Genomic DNA, 26,800 nt, shown 5'->3' on the forward strand with positions numbered 1-26,800 from the left:
TTAGTTTCGGTTGGTTATTCACTTAGATGAAATATCCAAAGAATTGGCAGTGGTGAGGTGACAGTGATTCTTGAGAGAAAAATTTAATAATCTGAACATAGGAAAACAATTCGGCAATTAGAAAACTGTACATCACCAGTTTCTCGTACATTTAGAGTGTCAAAGTTATTTTCATCAAAAGAATTATTTTCTTCTTATCTTTTTCATGTAATAATTTGCTCCTGTATAATTTCTAATAATTAAAGTATAAAAAATACGTTTAACTGCTACCAGACTATGAATAAAAATCAAAACCCTTCAATACCTTGATATCTACAGCTCTGTTTATCCTTCAAATTGTGGTAGTGCGCAACGAAATAACCGTCCTCGCGATGTCTATTTGCCTTATTCTCCTTCCGCATAAAGTTCAAATTCTTTTAGTATCCCGCATTATCTGGTCTTATAGAGAAGTCCAGGACCTCGTGTATTAAATTTTTGCACTACAGAACAGGTTCAACCATGAATGAAGACGAACCTAAAAAGGGCGATGAGGAAATCACCCTCAAACCAAAAATGACCCTTATCAATGGGATCACGGTTATTGTGGGAAGCATAATCGGTTCGGGTATTTTTGTCAGTCCATCGGGAGTGTTAAAAAATACGGGAAGTGTTAACGTTTCCTTGATAGTGTGGACTGCTTCAGGAATATTTTCTATGGTAAGTAAAATCATTGATTCTGGAAATAATTGTGGGTATTTGGTCACTTATTCTACAACACTTTTATTTGTTTGTTGAATTTTAAAACGGAATATTATATTTCATATTACAAGTTTTCTAATAAAAATGATTATTTTATGTAATTGAAAGATGTTTTCGTGAAAACTAAGAATGAATTGCCAAGATTTTAACTGGAAATGAAAACTAGATCCGTGGCTTTAACAGTGAGCAACAATTAACATTTCTCAAAAGAAAATCTGTCTCATTTTGTCACAAAAAGACTTCCCCCAACAAATCACTTGTTTCTTCGTTTGTGAAGGAATATGAAGCTTCCAATATACCTACGCAATAAAGTTTGAGGGGAATATATGTAATATCAAACATGAAATCTTTTTTCTCATCCAGTGACAAAAATATTACTCACGGAGAATATTTTATCCTTCTGCTAAGCACATTTTCGGAACCTTCTCGTTTAGGGATTGTATTAACAATGAAACTGATCCAAAAACCGAATGCTTCGAATCAATAGGAGAGACACTGAATCAACAGCTGGCTAGAACACAAAACTTTAGAGGGATTTGAGAAGAAGGAAGGCTAGGAAAGTTCTGTTTCCAAGGAAGTTAAACTAGTTGATGCCATGAAAGTATGAAAATAGGAAACCCATGGATATCCAATTTAAAATTGCAGTCATAGTCATGTTCTAGCTCATCAATGGGTGCCGAAAAAAGAATGCTTCAAATCAATAGGAGAGACTCTAAATCAACATTTTCCTAGAACAAACTTTAGAGGGATTTGAGAAGGAGGAAGGCTAGGAAAGTTTTGTTTCCAAGGAAGTTTAACTTGTTGATGCCTGTAAGCATGAAAATAGGGAACCCATAGATTTCCAATTCAAAATGTTAGTCAAAGTCATGTTCTAACTCACAATGGGTGTTAAAAACCGAATGCTTAAGAAAAAAGAAAACCAGGAAAGTCCTGTTTCCAAGGGAATGTAACTTGTTGATGCCAGAAAACATGAAAATAGGAAACCCAAAGATATCCAATTCAAAATTGCAGTTATGGTCATGTTCTAGCTCATCAATGGGTGCCGAAAAAAGAATGCTTCAAATCAATAGGAGAGACTCTAAATCAACAGTTTCCTAGAACAAACTTTAGAGGGATTTGAGAAGGAGGAAGGATAGGAAAGTTTTGTTTCCAAGGAAGTTTAACTTGTTGATACCTGTAAGCATGAAAATAGGGAACCCATAGATTTCCAATTCAAAATGTTAGTCAAAGTCATGTTCTAACTCACAATGGGTGTTAAAAACCGAATGCTTAAGAAAAAAGAAAACCAGGAAAGTCCTGTTTCCAAGGGAATGTAACTTGTTGATGCCAGAAAACATGAAAATAGGAAACCCAAAGAAATCCAATTCAAAATTGTAGTCATAGTCATGTTTTAGCACATAATGCGTGTTAAAAACCGGATGCTTCGAATCAATAGAAGAAACAATGAATCAACAATTTGTTAGAATACAAGACTTCAGAGATATTTAAAGAAAGGGAAAGCCTGTTTCCAAGGGAATGTAACTTGTTGATGCCTGAAAGCATGAAAAAACGAAACCCAAGAATATTCAATTTAAAATTGCATTTGTGCTCATGATCTAGCTCATAATGGGTGCCAAAAACCGAATGCTTAAAATTAATGATATTGAATGAGTAGTTTCCTGAAATACAAAAGCGTAGAGACAATTGACAAAGAAGAACGCTAAGGTAGTTCTGTTTCTAAGCATGCATATCCAATTTGAAATTGCATACATCGTCATATTGTGGGTATCAACAATGAATAATTTAAGATGAACTGATGATGTAGCGAAATATTGTTTTTGTTGTATTTTCCGCCGGCTTTCTTAAGTCAAGTACTCAAATTTCATACTCCCAAACCCTGTACTTGATTTTTGTTTTTTATTTGAAGGCCAATGATTAAGAAAATGAGTCTATTCTCTAATTTTAAAAGGAAGTCATTACGTAATTGAAGACAACTATACTGAAATGGTCTTATATTTCATTTTATACTATAATTCTCATAGATTTCATTCTTATGTCAAAACGACATGGTCTTAGACCATATTTAGACTCCTATTTTCCCTAGAAAAAAAAGTGGCAAAATTTCTATTAGGACAACGCGTCTCAAATCTTTTGAGGTTATTAAGAACAGTCTATAAAGTATAGAATGTGGCTTAGTCGTGCAAGACCGTTCTAAAGTTAGTCCTTTTAGATGTTTTACCGTTTAACAACCAAAGTCCCTATAACCGCATGGTCTAAGGATGATAATGATTTGATTGGAATAGTTTAATTAAAAAGAATATTTAGCTACACTTGATGTAAATTATGAAAATAATTCAAATTTTCTATAAAATAAACGCAGAATATTTTTGGATGTACCATTACCCTTTCTTGAAACCCCAACTGTGAAATATAAGAAAATATTACCAGTACCAGTACCTGGTCTGACCTAAAGATGGTAGTTGTTGCTTGAAAAATACCACTGTATCAGAAAGTATAGCATATGTTCTAAGTTTGAAGACGGAAAGTTCTTATTTGAAATGCCTTAGCCCAACCAATATAAAAGCTGAACTATATTCTACTCTGGATGAGACTGCTCCTTAAGTGATCTGTCCAGTTTTTTGGTAAGGGTCTTCATCTCACTCATCCTTCTGTGCGTCCACCTCATTGATTTTTCTTTTAATTGCCTCACTTATTATTTCGTCATTGTTGCTAGAGTTTTCCTCTTTCCATTCCTTTTTTTCTCTTTTGTTTTTGATCTTTTGTTGCTCTGACACCAGTAATCGATGTAGACTTTGTAGTAGTACTGGATGATCGTCGACTGAAAGTGCACGAGCTATCAGACATGGTAGACATTTCAAAGTGTGGTACATCGCATATTAACTGAAAATTTGGAGATGAGAAAGCTGTGCACAAGGTGGGTGCCGCGTTTACTCACAATGGAAAAAACAGATGTTTCCGTCGATTATTTAGCAATGTTTCACAGAAATAAAGCCAAATATTTGCGCCAATTTATAGCCATGATGAAACGTGGGTACATCATTTCACACCCGAAACAAAAGAATGGGTTGAAAAGGGAGAACCGGCTCCAAAGAAGACAATGACCGTTTCATCTGTAGGCAAAGTCATGGCGTCGGTTTTTTGGTATGAGCATGGAATAAATTCCATTGCCTATCTTGAAAAAGGAAAAACTATCAACGGCGTGTATTATGCGAACTTATTGTAATATTTAAGTGAAGAAATCAAGCAAAAACTGCCACATTTGACTAAGACGAAAGTGTTGTTTCATTAAGACAATGCACCAGCTAACACATTTTTTATTATAGTGGACAAAATTGATGAATTAAGTTTGAAGTGCTGTCTCATATACCTTATTCGCTAGATTTAGCCTCCTCGGATTATTTTTTTCCCAGACTTGAAAAAATGATTCGGTGGTCAAAGACAACAAAAAAGAAGTGAATTAATGGCTATTTTGAGGAGCTTGACGATTCTTATTATAAAAAGGGTATCGAACTTATTGAAAATCGCTGGGAAAAGTGTATGGAGGTAAAAAGAGATTACGTTAAAAATTAAATATATTTTTTCCAAAAATTTGTGTGTTTTTTTGTTGAGCTAGGTACTTCTGTAAATACTTGAAATGTATTAGACATCGCATATAAGGAAACTATCCACATTTATTTTCATTAATATTAAATGAAGTCACTCTTTTTTTCAGGTGGGAGCGTATTGTTATGCAGAACTGGGTACCATGATAAGAAAAAGTGGTGCCGATTACGCCTACATCATGGAAACTTTCGGACCATTCTGGGCATTTATAAGATTATGGATCGAATGTATGATAGTAAGGCCTTGCTCACAAGCTATAGTAGCTTTAACGTTCAGTCAATATGTCATGAAACCATTTTTTCCTGAATGTGAACCCCCAGACGGCGCAGCAAGACTATTGGCAGTTTGTTGTATTTGTAAGTCTCTAATTAGATTAAGATCCATCGCTACTCTTTGATATAGCTTAAGAAACATTAAATATATTATACAAATCAAAACGCACTCAAGTGTATTACATTAATTTCATTGGAAACAACAATCTGATGGAGAGATCCAATTAACTTTATTTCTTTCTTGTCAATGTAATCTAGTACTCCAATTAGTTTCTTTCTTACTTTCAAGATAAACTGTTATATAATCAGGTCCTTTGGGAAACGACATGTCCCGCTACTCAACATTCTTATAATGATATTTTATATCCTTATTATTGGATTTAATGAACGTGTCCGGCTATCTTATTTACTATACACAGTTTTCTAATGCTAATACATCGAAGGATGTTTACTGTTTGCTTTAAACTGATGTTCTGCTGAGGTTGAAGCTTCTTTCGAACATTATTTCCATATGTAGTAAATGCGTACGTTATAGAAAAAATAAAGCTCCTGAAGATATGGATATTGGTCTTCAGTTGTAGCTTGGTTCATATTTCGATGTTGAAATGGTCCCTGTAGTCTAAGAGCTAGCATAGATTTTGAGAGAGATTTTCAGGTAGGCCAGTTTTTATATATTATCTCCTTCACTCTCCCGGACATTATACGAGCTGTACAAGTAAAATCAATTTTACAATCATTTTAAGAAATTTCTTCTTGTTATTATTTTTATTAAACTATATCTATTATGGCCAGATATTTTTATCGTTGTTTAAACTGTGTCAGACGCCAATTTTGAATTAAAAAAATTTTTTTCAGAATATTTTTATATGATTTAGGTATTTATAACCCTAAAATTAATTTGCCAAATATATTCAGTTCTATGAAAATTATTTTAGAAAAATGAACAGTATTTTATTTATTTATTTTTTGTTTTCAATACATATTTCAAATTCAAACCCTAAATCACGAATTTTTTACTTGGCATAAGATTTGTGTGCAGGGGCGTTGTCCTGCAGAAACAAAACACCTTTGGATAGCTTTCCGCGTCTTTTCTCTTTAATTTTTTCCTTACAGTGGTCAGTAGTGTCGAATAGTAATCTCTAGATATTGATCTATCCTTATCCAAAAAATCAATCATGATTATTCCATGGCAATCCCAAAAAACTGAAGCAAGAACTTTTACAGCACATTTTTTTGGACACGAAACTTCTAAGGTCTTGGACAAACAGAGTGTCACCATTCCATCGATTGTTGCTCTGGATCGTAGAAATGTACCCAAGTCTCATCCATAGTAACAACTCGGTTTAAGAAGTCTACATCTCTTTCAAATCGAGCACAGATCGAACGCGATGCTTCTACCCTTGCACGCTTTTGGTCAAAATTCAGACATTTGGGGATCAATTTTGCAGCAATTTTTCTCATGTCCAAATTGACGTGAACTATATGATGAACGCGTTCATAAGAAATATTCAGTGCTTCAGATATCCGTTTTAGCCCACTTCGACGGACTGATATAATCATGTCATGATATTTCCGGGAACTGACACTGAAACTGGCCTTCCCGATCGGTCATCATCTTCAATGGAAAATTTACCTGTTTTGAAGCTTCCAGTCCAATTTTTCACGGTCGCATACGAAGGACATTGATCACCAAGGGTATTAAGCATATCTTCCTAAAACTGCTTACCTCCTTAACCCTTTTAAATACAGGTACTTGATGATGGCTCGATACTCCAATTTTTCGATTTTCACAATTTCGGTGGACATCTTTTTCCTTTTAATATATTGCGTAGCTCTGGTTTACCTTTTGTCGTCAAACTTTACACTGACACTTTTAATAATTTATTGTTTAACCAGTCTTACTGGCAATACCATTCGAGTTTATATTTTTGTAGCACTTTCGGTAGTTTGACTTTCTTTCTTGACATTGTAGGAGAAGAATGTAATTCGTTATCACCCTCCATTTTTTGTACACTAAACTTATCACTGTTATATCTTCTTCTTCTTCTACTGCCTTGCACCTACAGTGCGATGGGGATTATTTTATGGTCAGACATCTATTTATAGCGGCATGACACAGTTCACCAGTGTTATTTATTCCAGTCCAGTGTTTTATATTGCTAAGCCATGACATTTTGTTTTCAGCCTACGCCTCTGTTTCCTTTGATCTTTCCTTGCATGATCAATTGGGGTATTGTATATCTTTATCCTCTAAGAACGTGACCCAAGTATCCAACCTTTCCCACCCCGATCAAGTTGAACAACTCTCTCTCAGTCCCCACTCTTTTCAGTACATCCGCGTTCCTCATTCAGTCTGTCCATGGTATATGCAACATTCTTCGAAGGGCCCATATTTCGAAGGCTTCTAGTTTATTGATGGACAATATCTTTGATGTCCATGTTTCCATGCCGTACAGTAAAATTGACCACACATAACATTTGACCATTTTATACCGAGGGTCAAAGATTTACTTTTAATGAATGCCTGTCTTGCGTGTTCAATACGGCATTTAATTTCCTGCTGAGAGTCCCATTCCTCATTTACAGTTATCCCTAGATATTTAAACGTCTTCACTTGCTCGATAGGCGTGTTATCTATACGCAGCTGGGCACTTAAATTGCATTTCTACTTATTGCCATGCACGTGATTTTTGTTGCATTTATTTTAAGCCATATGATTTCCCAATATTATTTGTTTTTTCTAGTAATAATTGCATCTCGAGTACGTTGTCTGTGGGTATTGCCGTATCGTCCGCATAACGTATATTATTCAGCAGGTATCCATTAACTTTACGCCTCAATCAGAGCCCTCAGGAGCCTCAGCAAAGACATTTTCCACATAGAGGTGGAACAGCATAGGAGACAAAATACACCCTTGGCTTACCCCTCTTAAAATTTTGAAGTCTTCTGTGTTGATTGTCTGATTCAGCCTAACGCGTTATTTCTGGTTCCAGTAGAGGTTTTTAATAATTCTCATATCTCTGCTGTCGATGTTAGCGCTATGCAGAGTTTTTATCATAGTGTCGTGCTTCACGGTATCAAACCCCTTCTCGTAGTCGATGAATGTGATGTAAATGTCTTTTCGTTGCTCAATACAGTTTTGAACGAGGGTATTTAGGCGGAAAACTGCTTCGCGTGTACCCATACCGCTTTTGAAATCAAACTGGGTCACTCCACTTAGTTCTTCTAGCTTTCTGAACATCCTTGTGTGAAGGGTACGGAAGAATAGCTTGAGCATATGACTCATTAAACTAATCAGTCGATGATCTTTGCATTTTACCGCTTTTGATGTCTTAGGAATCATTATAAAAGTTAAGTAGAGCCAATCGTTTGTTGAAAAGGCTTACCAACATGTCAATGTTATCGTCTTCGAACAGCTTTATAGCCTCGGTGGAAATGTCATCTGGTCTTATACGAGTATCTAATTACTTCAATTTTATTGAAGTTGTAAAACAAAACAAGTCTACGCGAAAAAAGGTTACGTTCTGAGAGTGCACACACTCGCATGTCTGTCAGTGAGTCTTGAATATTTGACATTGACAGATTCGTTCAGAAACTCAGTGTGATGTGGCTGTACTGCACTGAGCAGTGAGCGCCCTCTGACTAAATAAAAACAAATTTGTGTGTGCGTCTAAGTACAGTATTTTGTATACTTTATATTTGTTCAACAGTAAAAAGTATAATAAAAAAGTAATACTGTTCAAAACAGTATAGTTGGCAACTCTATGTATTCGTTGCTTCGTTCGTTTTCATACTTGAGATTGAACAAAATATTTTGAAAAAAAATTTTTTTTCTAACGTTAGTTCTTGCTTCTAGCAAGATGGTGTATGAGTACGTTCTCCGTCCTTAACTTCTATTTATCATAGATCAGATCTTGTTCTCTTTTGAATCGAAACTGTATCTTGTATTGAGTAAAATTTCTCTTTAATATTAAGCTTTCAGGCTAGAAGGGGTTGAAAACTTTGCTAAAATCTTTTCTTCGTGGACTGATTAGCGTTGGATCATTAAGTAGCATATTCTATTATCTTGAGGTTTCATTTTGTTACCAAGAATCAAGGGTTCTTTCGGTAGCATCCCGATGATTTCAGTTTTTTCTATAATTTTTTTATGACGATCTTGTTCATAGAGGCGCGGAAATGGATAGGATTGTAAGAGATCATGGTTCGCTTTGCTGATTTTCGGCATAAGAGTCACAGTTTCTTATATTTCATGCAGTTACTCCTGATGTGAATATTGTTTCAATCTTTTTATACACCTAGCAATGACATAAGAAAGTATTCCCATTAGTCTGATGAATTTATGTAAATATAATGTATTGTTTGAAGATTATTTGTATGTATGATTCTGAAACGTAAAATTTTTAATCAAAATGTTTTGTTACAGGCGTTTTAACGTTTATAAATTGTTATGATGTGAAATGGGCAACGACAGTTCAAGATATTTTTACTTATGCCAAATTAGTAGCCCTATTTATAATTATTGGAGCTGGAGTGTATGAATTAACAAAAGGTATTAATCAACATACTTTATAAAAATGTTTTTGTACCATATATAAATCATATTATCTTTTGTTTGCGAAAATTCGAAAACTGGATAGTTTTCACACGATTTTCACCAAAGGATGAAATTAGCAAAGTACTTTCTTCATTTTTTAAAACTAAAAGACGCAAATCAAATCATGGGACTTTGCTTAAAAAGAACTTCAACTACAGTGTTGGCTAATACAGTGAGGTCTTCAGCCAAACACTGCTGTAGAATAAACAATTTCTTAAAGCCGCTTGACATGATGCAATACAACGTGCATTGCAATGCAAGACGCAATATTTCTTGATCAAAAGCATGCGCAGATGAAGTTCATCTCATTGTTTCATGCAAGATCTTGAAATTATCGGTTTTGTGCTCTTTTTATTGTGTGCAAGTTGCAATCTACTTACTTTTGGCTTAATTTGTTATTTTCATTGTTAAACTAGGTACAAAATATTAGATTAAATTTGAGGTTAGGTAGTTGTTTACATTTACTGTTTAGGACTTGCATGCAATTTCTTGCACGTTGTATTGCATTATGTCAAGCAACATTTAGGCTATAAATTGAAAGTAGATCTATATTGATTTACCGATAAGATTCCCTGAAACTATTCTGGATTTCTTTTTGTTTATTCATTTGAAGAGAAAAATTTCTAAAACTAAACCATCTTTCACTGGCGCCGGCAATAATGAGGCGCACATAAAAATCAAATTTTTTCGTTGAAAAATGGATTTAAAAATGTCATGCTCTACTGACGGTTTGATATCTCTCTGAAAACCCTCAGAAAATGATTATTCTACTTATTTTCAGCTTTGTTTCTTACAGAAGTCAAGCGCACATTTGAAAAAACCATAAAACTCCCTTATCGATATTAGCTCTCATTTACTACTAGCAAATATCGATACTTGTCAGTAATAGCACTTATAAATTGTCAGCTTTATTGTCTATTAAATGATTTATTACTGCATATTTACGAAATAAAACTATAGTAACGAGTTAAAAAAATTTAGTCACTATAATGAATGTTTTTCTTGATGTTTCAAATAAATAAACTCGTGAGTAGGTCCTCGTAATAGCTTCTTGTCAAACTATCAATTAGACGGCTCAGAATATAAATAGACCAAGTCCACTTTTCATCATTTTTGATCCATTAAGTAGTAGCCAGTTCTGTTGCTTAGTTACAAATTGTTAATTCACAAAAGCAGTGCTGAAGGTACTTAAGGTGGTGAGCAGAACAAGTGCGAATAGATCTGAAGAAAGTCATGTCAGCCATACAAGATAAAAAATATATTTGCATTTTTAATCTTCAAAAGACATTGGTTTCCATCAAGCTCACAATTTCAGTAGCCTACTATAAAAGAAATCTTAATGTCAACAACTTTGATAGTTATTATTTAATAATAGCACTATGTCTGAGAATTTGGTTCCAAGAAACATGCCAGGACATTCTGGTTTTTGTCACATATACTGTAAAGCAGGAATATAAAAACTAGTCTTACTCGAATGAAACTTGGTCAAGATCCTCTATTGGAAAATGAAAGAATTCATGTGAAATTTACGATACCAAGTCACTCATTCCTTCCCAACGATACTGAAATCGTGTATAGAGGGAACAAACAATTACCATGAAACCATATGACTTATAGACATCATTAAAACTGAAAACGTGATTGAAGTTGTGAAAATACGACGAGAAGAGTCTTTGAATACAAAACATATGGAAGATTCAATAAAATACAGGTGGTCAAAGGACACTGAAGTGTCTTGATTGCTTAAAACTTAATCATATTGTTTCCACCTCACTTCAGAATGTTTTCAGGATCGGTATTGATAGTAGTGATCTGTTGCTGCCTACGGATTTAGATGTTAACATGGGACCATCAATGTGTCTAGTGATTGGTAGACATCAATAAAACTGCAAATATGATAAAGCCTCAGTTTGAAGGTGTGAAAATACAACGAGAACAGTCTTTGAATACAAAACATCTGGAAGATTCAATCAAATACAAGAAAAAGGACACTAAAGTTAGGATGGTTCTGGTGATATTTTATGACCAGACAGGATCAAATCCTGAGTATAAACAGCAGCTTGGGTCTTTGCTAAACTCAATCAGATTACCTCCACCCCACTCCAGAATGTTTGCAGCATGTTGATGATCTGTTGTTGCCTTTGGATTTGGATGTTAACCGAGTATATTGGGGCTTCTGCGTTGAATCAGAACACCAGTATGCTATCGTCGTTGAAGCTATAGATCGGGTTTACAGTTTGATCAAATAGATCGTTGATGTACAGAGAAAAAGAGTAGGTGACAACATCCATCCCTTGGAAACACCATCATTGACCTCAAGCGTTTCTGAGGTATGTCCTTCGATAGTGACCTGGATGGATCGGTTCTTGGAGTTATAACATGAATTTGATGGATAAAACTTATATAAATGTCTAAATTACTATTTGAACTTTTTAAAGTGAATAAATACTTTTGAAAAAAGTGTTGTTATGAAGCTCTAGCTTTCAACCTGTGTAGTTCAAAAGTATGTATAATGGACTTGGTTCACTTGTATTTTGAACCCTCGTATTCAAGGTTATGAACCTTATAATCAAAGCTAGCCTCAATATTCGAGACTAGCTATGCCCTGCAATTTCACCCCCATAGTTTATAGTGTGTTGTATGGTTGATAGTCTTCTATTTAACATCAACACACATACTGAATACACTGTTTACACCTCCACTACACCAATACTCACACTGTCTGACGCGCGTTACGGTAACCAAGTTATCGTCTTCAGAGACTGAAGGTAATTAAAATCTAATACCTTGACTTCCCTGTTTTATACTAAATTTTGTGATGTGTGAAGTGTGATCTGAACATTCCCGTCAAGAAGAGTTTCCCGCTGGAATTAATTTTCGCGGGAGAAGGTTTATTGGAGGGAAAATTTAGCATAAAACAAGTAAGTGAAGTAATTAGATTTTACTTTACCTTCATTCTTTGAAGACGATAACTTGGTTATCGAAATTCCAACTTAATCAACATAGATATAAAAGAGTGAGTTTTAATCTATAAACATTTCCTAGCTTTGTTTTCATGCATCAAATCATTGTTTTAATCTTTACATTTCGTAGAAAGTTTGCAAACATGTTTGAAACTGTATAAAACTATATAAAAAACTTATCAATTTTAATGTTATTACGTACTCAGTTTATTCATAATAATTATATTTAGCTTCTCTTCTATAAAAATAGAAATAGAAAACTTGACGCTCACGTATTAATGATAAACAAACTCTTTATATTCTTTTAGTTACAAAATATGATCATTATAACTTTATTTTCAGGAAAAACGGAGCACTTCACGTTCATGAATACCAATCACGAAATAACGTCACTGGCTCTATCTTTTTACTCAGGGCTTTTTGCTTATAATGGTTGGTGAGTAAATCGATGCCATAACACCATGTTAAACTGAATTTAAACTTTATTTTCTTTTGAATACGTCAGTAAGATAATCAAATGTATTGATGTACCTCAAACTTCTTCCACGAGACTGCGGATTCACTTACAAACAAACAAAAAACGAAGCAAATTATGAAAAAAATTTAATAAAAACAAGAGAAATTAGTAAGAGGAAACACTACAATGAAAACATACCATAATTTAATAAATGAAAAGAAATTTCGACGAGACTTTGGTATAAACTGTTCTTTCTACAAAAACCTGTTACCCAAAAAACACATAGGATACTTACTTTTGATTATGAAAAATAATTCCAGTAAGGAAATAACCAAATTTGGAAGTCAACACGCACGAAGAAGACACGCATTTAACTACACCAACTATCAAATGGATAATAATATGTTCCTGAATATTCCAAAAGAAAGTATAACATATTTGTAGGATAATGAATGGAAATTAGCTTCTGTGTATAATGTTTATACTGATTATCCTTCAATATGTTTATCTATCTATTTTATATCATTATGATATACACTGCTTGGTTGCTTTTCCTTCTACAGAGAGTGTGTCATAAGGAATGTCGGTATAAGATCGAATAATTTGGTGGTATAGAGCTCCTATCACATCCAGCATTCAGTCAAATTAGTATTTATTCAGATTCAAGGCGAAATTCTTGCTTAGGAAAAAATTTGAGTCCAAAGAAGATGTCCAAAGGATGGTTTTACCAAAGTCTCAAAGAGCTTGCTGAAAGTTTGCTACTTAATTTTTGAAATATGGCAACACTGATGTGAATATGCTAAATCTGACATTGCCATCACAAAATTTGGATATTTTTAAAGGTGACGTGCTCAGAACGTGTTGTTTTACGAGTGCTTGGAACGTTCATGTTGGTCAAAATATTAAATTTAAATTTTTCTATGACTTTCGACGTGGATTTCACCAACAGCAGTGTGCCGATCAAGTCGCTACGATATTTTCACTACACGACATCTTTGGGCATTAGTTTCACTGGTATACATTCAATATTTCATGAACATTTGTCCGTTAAAAAGATTTGTTCGTGGTTGGATACCACATAACTTGACAATCGCTTATAAAAAATCGTATCGATTGGTGCAAAGAAATGCTGTGAATCACGGTGCCTCAAAAGACTTCTATAAGAGGCGTCGAATCATGGATCTATGCGTATAAACCCGAAACTAAACAGCAATCGACTGTGTGGGTCTTTCAAGACGAATCAAATCCAACAAAAGTTGTTCGCGCATAAAGCGCTTCGGAGCAAATGGTTTTTTCAAAATAACTGGACATGTCTCCACCTTTCCATTAGAGTAACGTAGAACGGTTAATTCTGAATGGTACACCAGCATTTGTTTGCTAGAAGTGTTCGATAAAATCAGAGAAACCAATCGCAGAAGACTAATCATTCTCCACCACGACAATGCAAACTTTCACATATCAGTTCAAATAAAAAAGTTTTTGAACAGTCTAAACATAGAATTGATGGGTGATCTGCCGTATGGTGATGGTTTAGCACCCAATGATTTGGTCTTATTCCAGTAGATCAAAAATAAATTTCGAGGTCAACGTTTTTCTACACGGTTGATGCATTCAAATCACATGCTTCGACAATTGGTTCAAAAGCATGCAAAAGTTTATTGATCTCAGTGGATAATGTTTTAAAAAACAATAAAGCCATATGCAATTATTATATTTGTATCAAAACTTAAGTAGAAACCTTCGTATGATTATCTAATTAACAAAGTGAAGATTGGATATCGACATTATTTATAAGACATCCCCTAAATTGTTTGTGATTTAAGTTTTGCTTTTATTTTTATTGATTTTATAGATTCAATTACGAATCGTCAACACTGAGGGTGTAATTAGAGTGACCGAAACTTGTAGTTACATTAGAATTGATAAAAAATAAACTAATTATCATTTTCTTTTTCAGGAATTATTTGAATTTCATTATTGAAGAGTTAAAAGATCCTGTTAGGTATGTAAAACAAAATTACCAGAATGTTTATAAAGACACGAACAATGTAATACCTAAATATGTTTCTTACGTTACGAACTCGTTCACTGATATAGACCATGAAGCTGTTCCTATATGCTGTCGTAACTAAAATTTGGTAAACTCACCGGGAATTTGTTTGTTATCTATTCACATTATTTTTCAGTGTCCTGTATAAGCTTAAATTCATTAGGAAGTAGTATTTGGCCTCAGTTAAAGTATATAAATATCTGGTACTCAGATGGGGCGAACAATCAGTATTAAATTGAACGCCACCAGCTTTTTAATGAAATAAATATAAAGGGCGGAAAAGCTGAAAACTATACCCAGACACGATGATCCAAATTAATATTTATTAAGAAAAATAAAAGTTTCAGCAACAAATAAATTTATTGAAACAATAATAGATTCGCATTAACTGCGTATCCAAAAGAGCACAACGAATAAAAGCAGTTATAAATTAAAAACAACTCAGATTTGTGTATGTATTAAAGATAAGACTAGGACTTATCTATGGAAATCCGAGATGGTTGCAGCCCCCAAATGGATTTCCAGATGTTTAAGTTGAGTTAATTTTATTTCTTGTGGTGTACCTGTTGAATCCTTTGGGTGTGGCTGAGACTTCAGCCTGGCAGCTGTAGAACAGATGGAACTTATTGAAGAAGGAACGAGCAGAAAGAACAGATTTGAATAAAAGGAGCTCAAGCACTAGCATATAATAAATTTGAATTTATATTTTTCAAAATATAACCAAAAAGGTCTATTTTTTCTGTTGAAAATACGAATTTATATGAAAACTGTCATACAAAATTTGCTTAAAACAAAAGGAAATCCATAAGGATAACAGGAATTTTTCTGAGCACATTAAAAAAAACTTACGAGCGAATATAAAGAGTTCGAATCAATTTCGAGGTTTTATTGAATTTTTCTAATAAGTGGGCATTTGGCATGTTAAACCTGTTTTTATAGAGACAATTCCTACGACTCAGGAATCGAATATTCTGGAAAGTGATGATACTATATAAAACGAGCCTCTAGCAGCCGTAGGAGTTAGTAAACAATCAGGATAAAGATATCTTATCAAATAAGATCACAATATTTTAAATACCCCTTTTCCTAACCAAACTCCAAGTACCACTGACATCATTGATGAAAATATTGACAATTTGACGAAAACGTTGACTGACTAAGTACGATTTTTTCAGATTGTACATTTAATATTTTTCAGGAATTTACCGTTGGCGATAGCGATTTCCTGTACTTTAGTTACTGCTGTTTACGTTCTAACAAACGTGGCATTTTACACAACCCTATCACCAATTGAAATACTAGGTTCCAAGGCGGTGGCTGTGACATTCGCGAATAGACTTTTCGGTCCTTTAGCTTGGACTATTCCCGTTTTTGTAGCTCTTTCAACATTCGGAGCAGTCAACGGAATTTTATTAACATCCTCAAGATTATTTTACGCGGGAGCATGTAACGGTCAAATGCCCGAACTACTCACAATGATTCAGTCCCAGAAGTTAACTCCCACACCATCTGTACTCGTAATGGTGAGAAGCAAATCCTTAAATTTATTACAAAAAATATGAAATATGTTTCTTAATATACATGCGCAGTATTTAAGGTCTTTTTGCTTATGAATACACCAATTTCCATTCGCTCTTGAAGCGTTCGTCACCCAAGTGTTCCTTCAGCTTGAGGAAGGGGATAATTGGTGGGGATCTATGGTCCACCCAAATTTCATCAAATATTCCATTATTTGACGACCTACGTGGGCTCGAGCATTCTCACGAAGAAGCTCGCCGGAGTTTCATCTCAAACACACAACCTTTTAGCCGACTGTGTTTGTTTGAATGTATTTGGTGGCCGTAAACGAAAGTGACACCACTGACCATTTTTTTCCTTTGGGTGTAATCTAAAACTGACGTGATGATAGAGTCCATTAGTTAGCATCCGAGGGACTCAACCATGGAAACCTTCAGGAATACGTTCACCAAGCTCAAGGATAGTCACACACCGATCTTTTAACAGCTCACTATCGTTCTTCTGGACAATCACACCTGATATTAGTGGTATTCCATTCAGTTCCTCATCGTGCGATCTTTATTAACACTCCGGTACTATTTGCAGGAACTTTCACGCGCGAAGTGTTTTCAATCTCGATCTCTGACGGTTGACAAGCGGATTCGAGAGTGGGGGAGCCACAGCGCACGACATTGTTGTCGGATTTAGTCTAGTACCTTCCTTCGAGGCTATAGCTCATTAATACAATCCTCGTAGATTAGTTTGAATATTCATTTGAAGAAAACTGGTTTCGTTGTAGGGTAAATATGTAGAAAAAAGTATTTAGAGTATAAATTGACATTATTTATTAGAAACAAATGAATTTACAAACTACCCTCGTGTAGTAAACCAGTGGCTGCTGTGCTGTTCATAACAGAAACAATGAAAATCTATGAGTATTGCCCTTCGCGTTCTCGCATGTTCCAGAAATTTATTTCCACCATAAAATTTACATGATATTGCATTCCATTCATCATTGTATTTTTACTATGTCGAGAAAAAGTTACAAAGAAAAATTATGCGTCGTAATTTCTCGTTTTGATCGACAGTTAACGGCATTATTGTTGGTCAATAATTTACCCCATACTGTTTTAATGATAATTTGGAGTGTTTCGAAACACATAAATTCTTTCAGCATTACTTGTACTCGTTGATGTGGACCCCAGAACCAGAAATCGCAAAGATTTGATTCCGGAATTGGAGGATTTGATTCCGAAATTGGAGGAGTTCACTATTTTGATCCTTCTCGATCAATTTTACGGTTAGGGTGATATGCATTGGTGATGTACGACTTAAATATACTACATCATCAACGTGGATGAAATACATCTTGTATTCAATATTGATTAGAATATTTACAGAATCTTCAGTATAGAACAACTTAATAATTTCATAAACGAAGCTCCTGATGAAAAATAGCTGTCAAGGAAAGTAACGGGTCAACTTAATTCCCTTTATTATTCTTCTCGAAACTTAAAAATCCGCTTTGGGATTACGCCATGAGTCTAGTCAAACCAATAAAAGTAATTTACAAGAAGTGGATTAATTTTATCTATATTGACTCAAAAGAATACGTGAAATGTTGTTTTTTGGTCAGTTACCTACCAAAACTCTGAAAATTTATATGCAAATATTTAAAAAAAAATGCATTTAATATGCAAAATAAGCGTTTATGACTTAGTTATTTGGTAATTAACGAAATTTAATGCTGAATTTTTCATTTTCAGGCCATTCTGTCTTTACTTTATTTAACTGTATCAGATATAGACGCACTCATAAACTACGTAGGCTTCGCCACGTGGGTAAGTCACTACCTTATATGTACGTCAAACATTTTACAGATATAAAAAGTATATTAAAACAAAAATAATAAGAAAAATCTTGATAAAAATAATTAATTTGATTCTATTTAGAAAAAACTGATACGTTCTATTGATAAATATTACGTCAATACGATTCAAATTAACCTCATTATTTTAGTTGAGCATTGGAGCAGCAGTTCTTTGTTTACCATGGCTCCGATGGAAACAACCAGATCTCAATAGACCAATAAAAGTGAATCTTATTTGGCCCATTCTCTATCTTGCTTGTACAATTTTTGTAACGGCAGTACCGATGGCGGCTAGCCCATACGAAACTGGTAAATATTGTATTTTTGAGAAATAATAAAACATAAGTAGTGATTTTTGACGTTTTTGAAGTTTAATGCATCGTTCTTGACGTTTAATGCGTCGTAGTTGACGTTATGAGTGTCGTTTTTGACGTTTAGTGCGTGGTTTTTAACTTTTTGTGTGTCGTTTTTGACTTTTAATGCGTCGTTTGCGATGTGTTATGAATTACGTAAATATTTTTTGACGTATACCGTTTTATGCATGGTTTTTGACGTTTGACAAGACCGAATCCTCTTATACTATTGTTTTTGTCGATCTTCTTAAATGAACTAATACGTTCCATTGAAATTTTTATTTTTAAAATGGTGATTGGAATTTTTTTGTTTTACAATTTTAAGATAGCTTATAATCCTTTTTTTGGGAGTTTAAAACTGTACTATCATCTGCTTTTTTTACTATACTATTTTAAAGTAGTGTGTGGGTGTGTTTGCGGTTTTGTGATAAAGAAATTATTTCAGTTTATTCCATAATTTTTAAACGTTGACTTATCAAGATAAGAGATCGCTGACGTCAGCGCACCAGCAGTGAGTGGTGGGGGGTGTCCCAAGTAGCCCATCCTCTACTAATTTAGCATGTTAATCTAACGAAGCATATAATTTAGTAAGAAGTATATCTAATTCATATTGATAGTTTATGAGATGTGAGTGGACGTTACCAAAATGATTTCATATACACTTCAACACCATCATCGTGGTATAGCTCTCAGTGGAGCAAATGACATCTGTCGATGTTTCAGCAGCTTTGATAATACTTTGAGATTATGCCTTGTTGAGTTCCGTCCAATTTTGTTGAAGAGGACTCTCTCCATTTCTTTATGTTTTTTGCTATTTCAGAATCATTTTTCCATGTCATTTTATCTATTGCAATTGTTTCTCGATAGTTATTCTTTGTCTGCCTCTTTTTCTTTTGCCTATTGTATTATAATTAAATGCTTATCTAGTTATGTTTGTTGCTGGTTTCTCTACTATAAAGCCAATCCATCTTCAATTTCGCTTCCAAAGTTGTTTGATTCAAAAAATGTGGCAGATAATTCATAGGCACCAATAGATGAAACTCAATATAAAGATTTGCATTGTTAACATGAGCCTTCTGAAGAAACTGAAAGATAATCTATCAGAGATAATAAACATGGTGATTTGAAAAGCGGGAGGTATGTCAATTGGTAGCCTGGTTCTTCGCTATGAATTGTTCGTGCGCTAGTTTTACAAAAACGGTCATTCGGCTACTAGAAAATTCTGCACTAATGATGCTCTTATTGAAAAATGGATCGAGGTGTTTGAAGAGACCAGATAAACACTAGACAAATTGAAATCTGTGCGTCCAAGATCTTCTAGATCGATCGAAAACTCGATTTGTTCGTGATGAGCCTGTTAGAAGCGTGCCCCTAAAGTGATAGTATGGACTGCGATGTCAGCGCGAGCAGTTACAGGTTCTTACTGTTTTGAATATGAAAGGAGACGCATAGTTACAGTAAATTCAGAGATTTATGTACACATGTTAGACGACTTGTTTATAACAGAAGAACATGGTTCCAGCGGGACGGAACAACTTAACACCACTCAGTCCCGATTTATTACTCATAGACTTTTTCCTGTGGTGTTATGTCAAATCTAAACTTTTTTGGCAATAGAAAAAAGTGGGTTTTAATCAGTTTTATAGCAATAAATTTATCATTCCTGTGGGTTTATTTGTTAACGTAAATTAATTAATACTTCTTCCAACAATTATGTTAAATTATATGATAATGAATTGTTAATAATTTTAGGAATGGGTCTCCTAATGATATTATCATCGATTCCAGTTTACTTCGTTTTCGTTTATTGGCGCAAACCCGATTGGTTCAAAAAGAAATCAAACGACGTTACCATCTTTTTGCAAAAAATATTCGTGGTGGTGGGTAAAGCGAAAGCTGTAAAAATATAAGAACCATTTAGATTTATAATAAGAATGATTTGTGGATGACTAACCAGGGTCCAATGGATAATAAAGCAGACATTTCATTTTTTTTTCAAATGCTTCTCTACTTTTTATAGCATGAAGATTATATAAGGTAAAAAGACAAGTTACTAGTCTTATTTAAGGGAAGCAATTGATTGGTAAGGCAAGCTCATCTTTGTGAGTTTACGAGATCTGGCTATTAAATAACGAGATTGCGCGCCTAAAGGGTGCCCTAGACGGGTGGAGTTAAAATCTAGATATCTTGTCTATGCACGTCCACTATCATAGTATTTGTGCAATAGCGGTTTGAAACGAACGTGCTTTTTTCTCGTGCCGAAAATCAGGAACAACGTATCAATCTTGAATTTCTCTTTAAATTGAAAAAAATTCCCACTCAGTGCTACAAATTATTGCAAGAGGCCTCTATTTCGTACGCGTGTTTTTGAGTGGTTTAAGCGCTTTAGTGAGTGCTCAGAGAGCAAATTAAAATTCAAGGCAATGCTGATCGTTTTTTTCGACATCAACTGATTGTGATGACTGAATGGGTTCCAGAGGGTCAGACTATCAACAAGACTTACTATTTGTCAGTTTTGGACACACTGCGAGAACGAGTTCGTATACAATGACCTGAGATGTGGTCGTGGATTTTGCACCAGGACAACGTACCTGCCCATAACGCGCTATCTGTGAAGCAGTATTTGGCCAGTAAGCGCAGTCCAATGCTCCAGTACTCATTAGATTTGGCACCATACGACTTTTTTTTGTTTCCAAAGATAAAATCTGTTTTGAAAGGGACCCGATTTGAGTCGATGGAAGTGCTAAAGCAAAAAACGGCAGAGCTTCCAAAGGCACTCACCAAAGACTTCCAGCACTGCTTCGATCAATGTAAAAAACGTATGGGAAGGTGTGTGGAAGTATATTGAAGGGGACCATTCGAATGTAGAATAATTTTTATAATAAAATTCGTAACCAGTCTCGTTATTTAATAGCCAGACCTCGTACAAGCTTTGCACATCGTAGACACAGTGGTTATTACAATCAATGAAGGAGAACTTATTTAAGCTTGACGTTTGGTCATTGTCACGCATTTTTCCATTAAAGGCATGAGAAGATCTCACTTACCAAGCGCTTTTTTTAAATTTCTCATGTTTTAGAGACTATTTGATTTTTATTATAATGTGCATTGAGGTTGTGATAATATAAAAACAACCATTGGCCGCTATTGCCTACAGAATAATTTTAATTTTATTATCCATGAATCATTTTTCGAAATAATTAATCATTTTAACAAAATTCGTGGGGATTAATTTAAAGTTATAAGCAAAATTGAACTGAGAATATACCACAACAAAATTTAATGACTCATTCAAGGGTAATGGGGAGATAAATTTAGTGATTTAATAGATAGTTTCCATTTTTAGTTTATTATAAATTTCTAATTTTCTTTCGATTCGTCTTCCTCACCTCATAAGTTCATATTAGTTTAACTTTATTTCTATTCGAGGGCTGTTTTCTTCAACCTCCAATTGCTCCGTGCAAATGCTACATGGGTCTAAAAAAGCGAGCATGCGCTGAAAGCGATTGCGAAGCTATCTCACTACACTCTCCGCCATTTTTGACATTCAGGTGTCAGTTGGCGTTGTGCTACAGCTACGTAAACATGTCCACAATTATTGATGCTCCCGCCAAGTGTGAACTGCGTATTGTGATTCGTTTTCTACAGACTGAAGTGCTGCAGAAATCCATCGGAGAACGTGTCGTGTGTATAGAGAAAACTTGAGTGATGGTGTTGTGCGTGAATGGGGTCGAAAGTTTAAATATGGCCGTAATGATCTGCATGATGAAGGCCAATCTATCGTTTCAGGTGACCTGGTTTAACAGAATGGTTGAAGAAAACAGCAAGCTCACCATTGATACTTTGTCTACGGAAGAAGGAGAAGGAAAATATAGTGAGTTACATAAAAGTACAAAGACTCAACTGGGCTGGGCATATAATGGAAAGAAAACCAACTGAAATGATCAAAAGAATAACGCAATGGATCCCATTGTGGCCAAGGAGAAGAGGCAAGCCAAGAAAGACTTGGTTAGGTTAGGTTACACTTAGAGAAACGAAATAGACAAGGACATAAGAGAACTTAATATAGAGAAATGGAGAGCAAAATGCCGGAACCAAAAGTAATTGAAAATAATAACAAAAGCAGCCAAGACAAACGGTAAACTATAAAGAAAAAAAAACGAGGAGTAATCCACCGAAAATGATTCATCGCAGCTAATAATGGGAAGTCAATAAACTATAGAAAGAATGCAAAATTAAGAAAACTGCAATTTTACAGAAACGGCATCTATTATTGAATTGAATATTGAACTAGATATTAACGTTTTGAATTAGACAGCTGTTAACATCTATTTCAAGTAGATTTTTCGCTACATTTCGTGTAATTATTTTAATAAAATATATTGGTAACTCTCCAATACCCAAAATGAGTACAGATGTAGTTATTTATAGTTTTTTATAATGTGGTGACTGTAAATAAAGTTATTGTAATAATATATATGTATACTACAATCACTTAAGTTATATAACATAATTTACTATCAACTTTGCAAGTTAAAAGCCTAAACTGCAAATTTCTAATGTCAGTTTGATGAATGAATGATTGTGATATATCGAACGTATTGTTGAAATTTTATAAAAGGTATATAGACATATCTAATTGATCAAAATTGTTTTTTTTTATTTGTTTTAGTAGTGATTGTTGCCTTATTGTTATAACTGCCAAATCTATTTGGATTTTTTAAAAGAAAATTTCCCAAAATTCTCTATATTTTACAGATTTAACACATTTATGAATCGTAAATATAAAAGAGAGGTTAATAAAAATTTCTTACATACGAGATTCCAGAAGTACCTTGCCCAACAAAGAAAACACAAAAATGTTGGACATAAATATATTTATTTCTCAATGTAATCTCCTTGTAGCTCCATACATTTTTCTCAGCGATGTTCAATAAGTTCAATTCAAGTTCAATCTTTGACCACCGAGTCATTTTTTCAAGTCTGGGAACAGAAAATGATCCGAGAGGGCTAAATCTGACAAATAGGGTGCATAAGGTAGCAAGTCAAACTTAAATTCATTAATTTTGGCCATTGCCATAATGGATGTGCCAGCTGGTGCATTATCTTGATGAAACAACAATTCCTTCTTGGTCAAATACGGCCGCTTTTGCTTGATTTCTTCGCTTAAACGTTGCAATAAGTTCGCATAATACTCGCCATGACTTTGCCTACAGATGAAACGGTCATTGTCTTCTTTGGAGCCAGTTCTCCCTTTTTCTGTCCATTGTTTTGATTGTTTTTTTGTTTCGGGTGGGAAGTGATGGAGCTCCGTTTCGTCCATGGTTTAATTTCTGTAAAACATTTCCAAACACTCGATAAAAACATCTTATTGACGCTGTTTTTGTTTCATTGTGAGCAAACGGGCACCCATCTTGCCAAATTCTCAGTTAATTTACCATACTTTTTGAAATGCTTACTATGTCTGCCAGCTCGCGCACTTTCAGTCTACGATCATCCAGTACCGCTTTGTGGTATTTCTTCAACATTTCTGGAGTTGTCACCTCATTCTATCGACCATTGCTGATGCTAGTCTTCGCAGGTCGTAGGGTCTTGTTTAAACTCTGTTACCCAATATTCTACTATTGATAAGGAAGAAGAAGTCTCACCCAGAGTAAAATCTAGTTCAGCTTTTATATTGGTTGGGCTAAAGCCTTTCAAATAAAAGTATTGTATCAGATAACGATGATAACGTTCACTATTGATGGCTGCCAAACAAATACTAAACAACTCGGCGTCTTCAAACTCGAAACATATGCTGTATAGATTGTGTACTTTCTACAGTGGTATTTTTCACGCAGCTACCGCCATCTCTAGGTCAGTCCAGGTACTTCTGGGACCCTCGTAATTTTAGTATACATAACTTAACATTTTAAAAGTAAAGGAAAGTTTTTTTGAATCACTAATTCAAAAACATATACGTATATTATAAAAAAAATACGAGGTTTGTGTCCTTAAAAAGATACAGAGTAGAATAATAGTAGACGAGATGAAGCAACCGAGGAGAATAGCAAGGAGAATGAGGATGGATAGGAAAAGAAATGATGTAATTTCAGAGAAGCTCAAACAAGAACCGACAGGAAACCAAATAGTTTTGAGATGATTAAACTGGTACGGACACATAGAGACGAGAACACCACAAAGCCTAATAAGAAAAGGGATAGAAGCAAAAAGATATGAAAAAAGGAAAACCCAGGAAAACTAGACAAGTAGCTCAGGAAGGGGGAAGACAAGGAAAAGCAAAAGTAGATGAATTAATTAGCAGAGGATCGGAAAAAGTGGAAAAAATGTATGAAAGGAGGAGAATGAAAAATAAAATCTCGATAATCTGACGCTGGAAAGAGCATAGAGAATTCTAGAGAAGTAGTGTGGAAAGTTGCCTACCTAACAAAAAAACAAATTATTTTTTATTCATAATAATTTTTATTATTCTATTACTAGTTATTTGAATATGAATATCTAAATTAATGTGATTGCCTACTCAGCGATATATACTCACCTGCAGAAACAATAAGTTCCTAGTGATGAAATACGTTGACCTTTATTTCAGTGAAGGACACATTTTACGATAATAGATCAGTGCTAAAGCCTTTGAAAATGGTAGGAAATGAAAGAAAAGGGTAGTAGGATGGAATCTAATGGAAAACGAAAAATTTTTATGGTGAAAAGTAAGTTAAAACTGCTCCTCAATGACCAGCATCCATAGGAATGGTGACAGATTTGTCCAGATTGTGAAAAACATTTTTTCGGGAGTCAAATTTTAAAACGGACAATCTCAAGTATAACGTATGACTACGATCCACGGTTTAACAGCAAAAATTAAGAAATTTTCTCAGTAACTATGATGAAAAGTAAGTTAAAATCACTGCTCAATGGCCAGAATCCAGAAGAAGACATTTTTGGAGTCACTGTTTGAAACAGAAAATTTCCAGTACAAAGTATGACTGTGGTTCAGTGTTTAACAGTAAAAAGCTCAAACTTTCTCAGAAACTTTGGTGTATAGCAAGGGAAAATCAGAAGTTTACTGCCTAGAATCAAACAGATTTGATAAAATTGTGAAAAAGACACTTCTGAAATAACGTTTTTAAAAAACAATTTCAAATATGGAGTATAACGACGATCCACCGTTCAACAGTGAAAACTATGGTGAAAAGTAAGTCAGAAATAATGACTTCCTAGTGATAAAATACGTTGACCTTTATTTCAGTGAAGGACACATTTTACTATAATAGATCAGTGCGAAAGCCTTTGAAAATGGTAGGAAATGGAAGAAAAGGATAGTAGGATGAAATCTATTGGAAAAAGAAGAATTTTTATGGTGAAAAGTAAGTCAGAAATAATGACTTACTAGTGATAAAATACATTGTCCTTTATTTCAGTGAAGGACACATTTCACTATAATAGATCAGTGCTAAAGCTATAAGAAAAATGGAATGAAAAATAATTTACGAGCGATCTGAGTTTGAGAAAGGGGACGGGGAGAGTTTTTGAGTGTAAAAAACGGTTTAAATGTTTGTTACGAACATATTTTAATTATTATTGAATGTATCTTCTAAAAAATGGTTCCAAAGTGTAAGGAAACGTCAAGATTCAATAAAATATTAACCAACGAATTTATTAGAAATATACCCTATTAAAAACTGCAGTATTATTTACTCAAGTATTGATTATAAATTAAATTACCAAAAATTGTTTGTATAAATGAATGGATTGTTTAATAAATTACTTATTGTTTATAAAAGTTATCTAATTATTTTGATTATATAAAAGATTATATATTATTTTTTTATATTTTCCTTGTATTATATGAAAATCTTATGCTTACTCATATCGACAATAAATGTGTATTGTTTATAGCTTGTATAGTTTATGTACTATAAAAAAACCAAAGAAAGAATATCTCTTTGTTGGATAATAATAAATAATATAACCGAGAAGGGGAGTTTCATTTATTTTTTTTTCATATTGAATCACAATTTACTAGCCAGAATCCAACATAAGGGTGTCAGATTGGTAAAAATTATGAAAAAGACACTTCTGGAGTAATATTTTGAAACATACAATTTTAAATGAAAAGTGTGACTACAATTTTACCTTTTAATAGCAAAAAAATCAAATTTTCTCAGCAACTTGGTACATTGCGAGTGAACATCATAAATTACTGGCCAGAATCGAACGGAAATGTGACAAATTTGTTAAAATTGGAGAAAAGACACTTATGGGGTCGTGTTTTGATACAAACAATATCAAATATAAAGATGACTGCATTTCATCATTTAACAGTATGAATAATTATATTTTATATATATATATATATATATATATATATATATATATATATATATATATATATATATATAATTG

The 26,800-nt window shown here is 34.0% G+C and overlaps 1 protein-coding gene across 1 annotated transcript; it reads left to right on the plus strand.

The window, feature by feature from the left end:
* Positions 1-489: 489 nt before the first annotated feature.
* LOC130445785 (Y+L amino acid transporter 2) lies at positions 490-26,373 on the plus strand. The gene is made up of 10 exons (XM_056781648.1): positions 490-696; positions 4,451-4,697; positions 9,037-9,162; positions 12,513-12,606; positions 14,585-14,629; positions 15,876-16,200; positions 17,941-18,015; positions 18,194-18,353; positions 20,150-20,277; positions 22,187-26,373. The coding sequence occupies exons 1-10, from the start codon at positions 499-501 to the stop codon at positions 22,334-22,336; spliced, it is 1,548 nt and encodes a 515-aa protein (XP_056637626.1). The 5' UTR covers positions 490-498; the 3' UTR covers positions 22,337-26,373.
* The last annotated feature ends 427 nt before the right edge of the window (positions 26,374-26,800 follow it).

The sequence above is a fragment of the Diorhabda sublineata genome, chromosome 6 (assembly GCF_026230105.1).
Source record: "Diorhabda sublineata isolate icDioSubl1.1 chromosome 6, icDioSubl1.1, whole genome shotgun sequence".
NCBI lineage: Eukaryota > Metazoa > Arthropoda > Insecta > Coleoptera > Chrysomelidae > Diorhabda > Diorhabda sublineata.

Coding starts and splice junctions, on each gene's coding strand:
- LOC130445785 (XM_056781648.1), top strand. CDS start 499: ATGAATGAAGACGAACCTAAAAAGGGCGATGAGGAAATCACCCTCAAA. Junction 4,698..9,036: donor ATTGGCAGTTTGTTGTATTT/GTAAGTCTCTAA, acceptor GTTTTGTTACAG/GCGTTTTAACGTTTATAAAT. Junction 18,016..18,193: donor ACGTAGGCTTCGCCACGTGG/GTAAGTCACTAC, acceptor TCATTATTTTAG/TTGAGCATTGGAGCAGCAGT.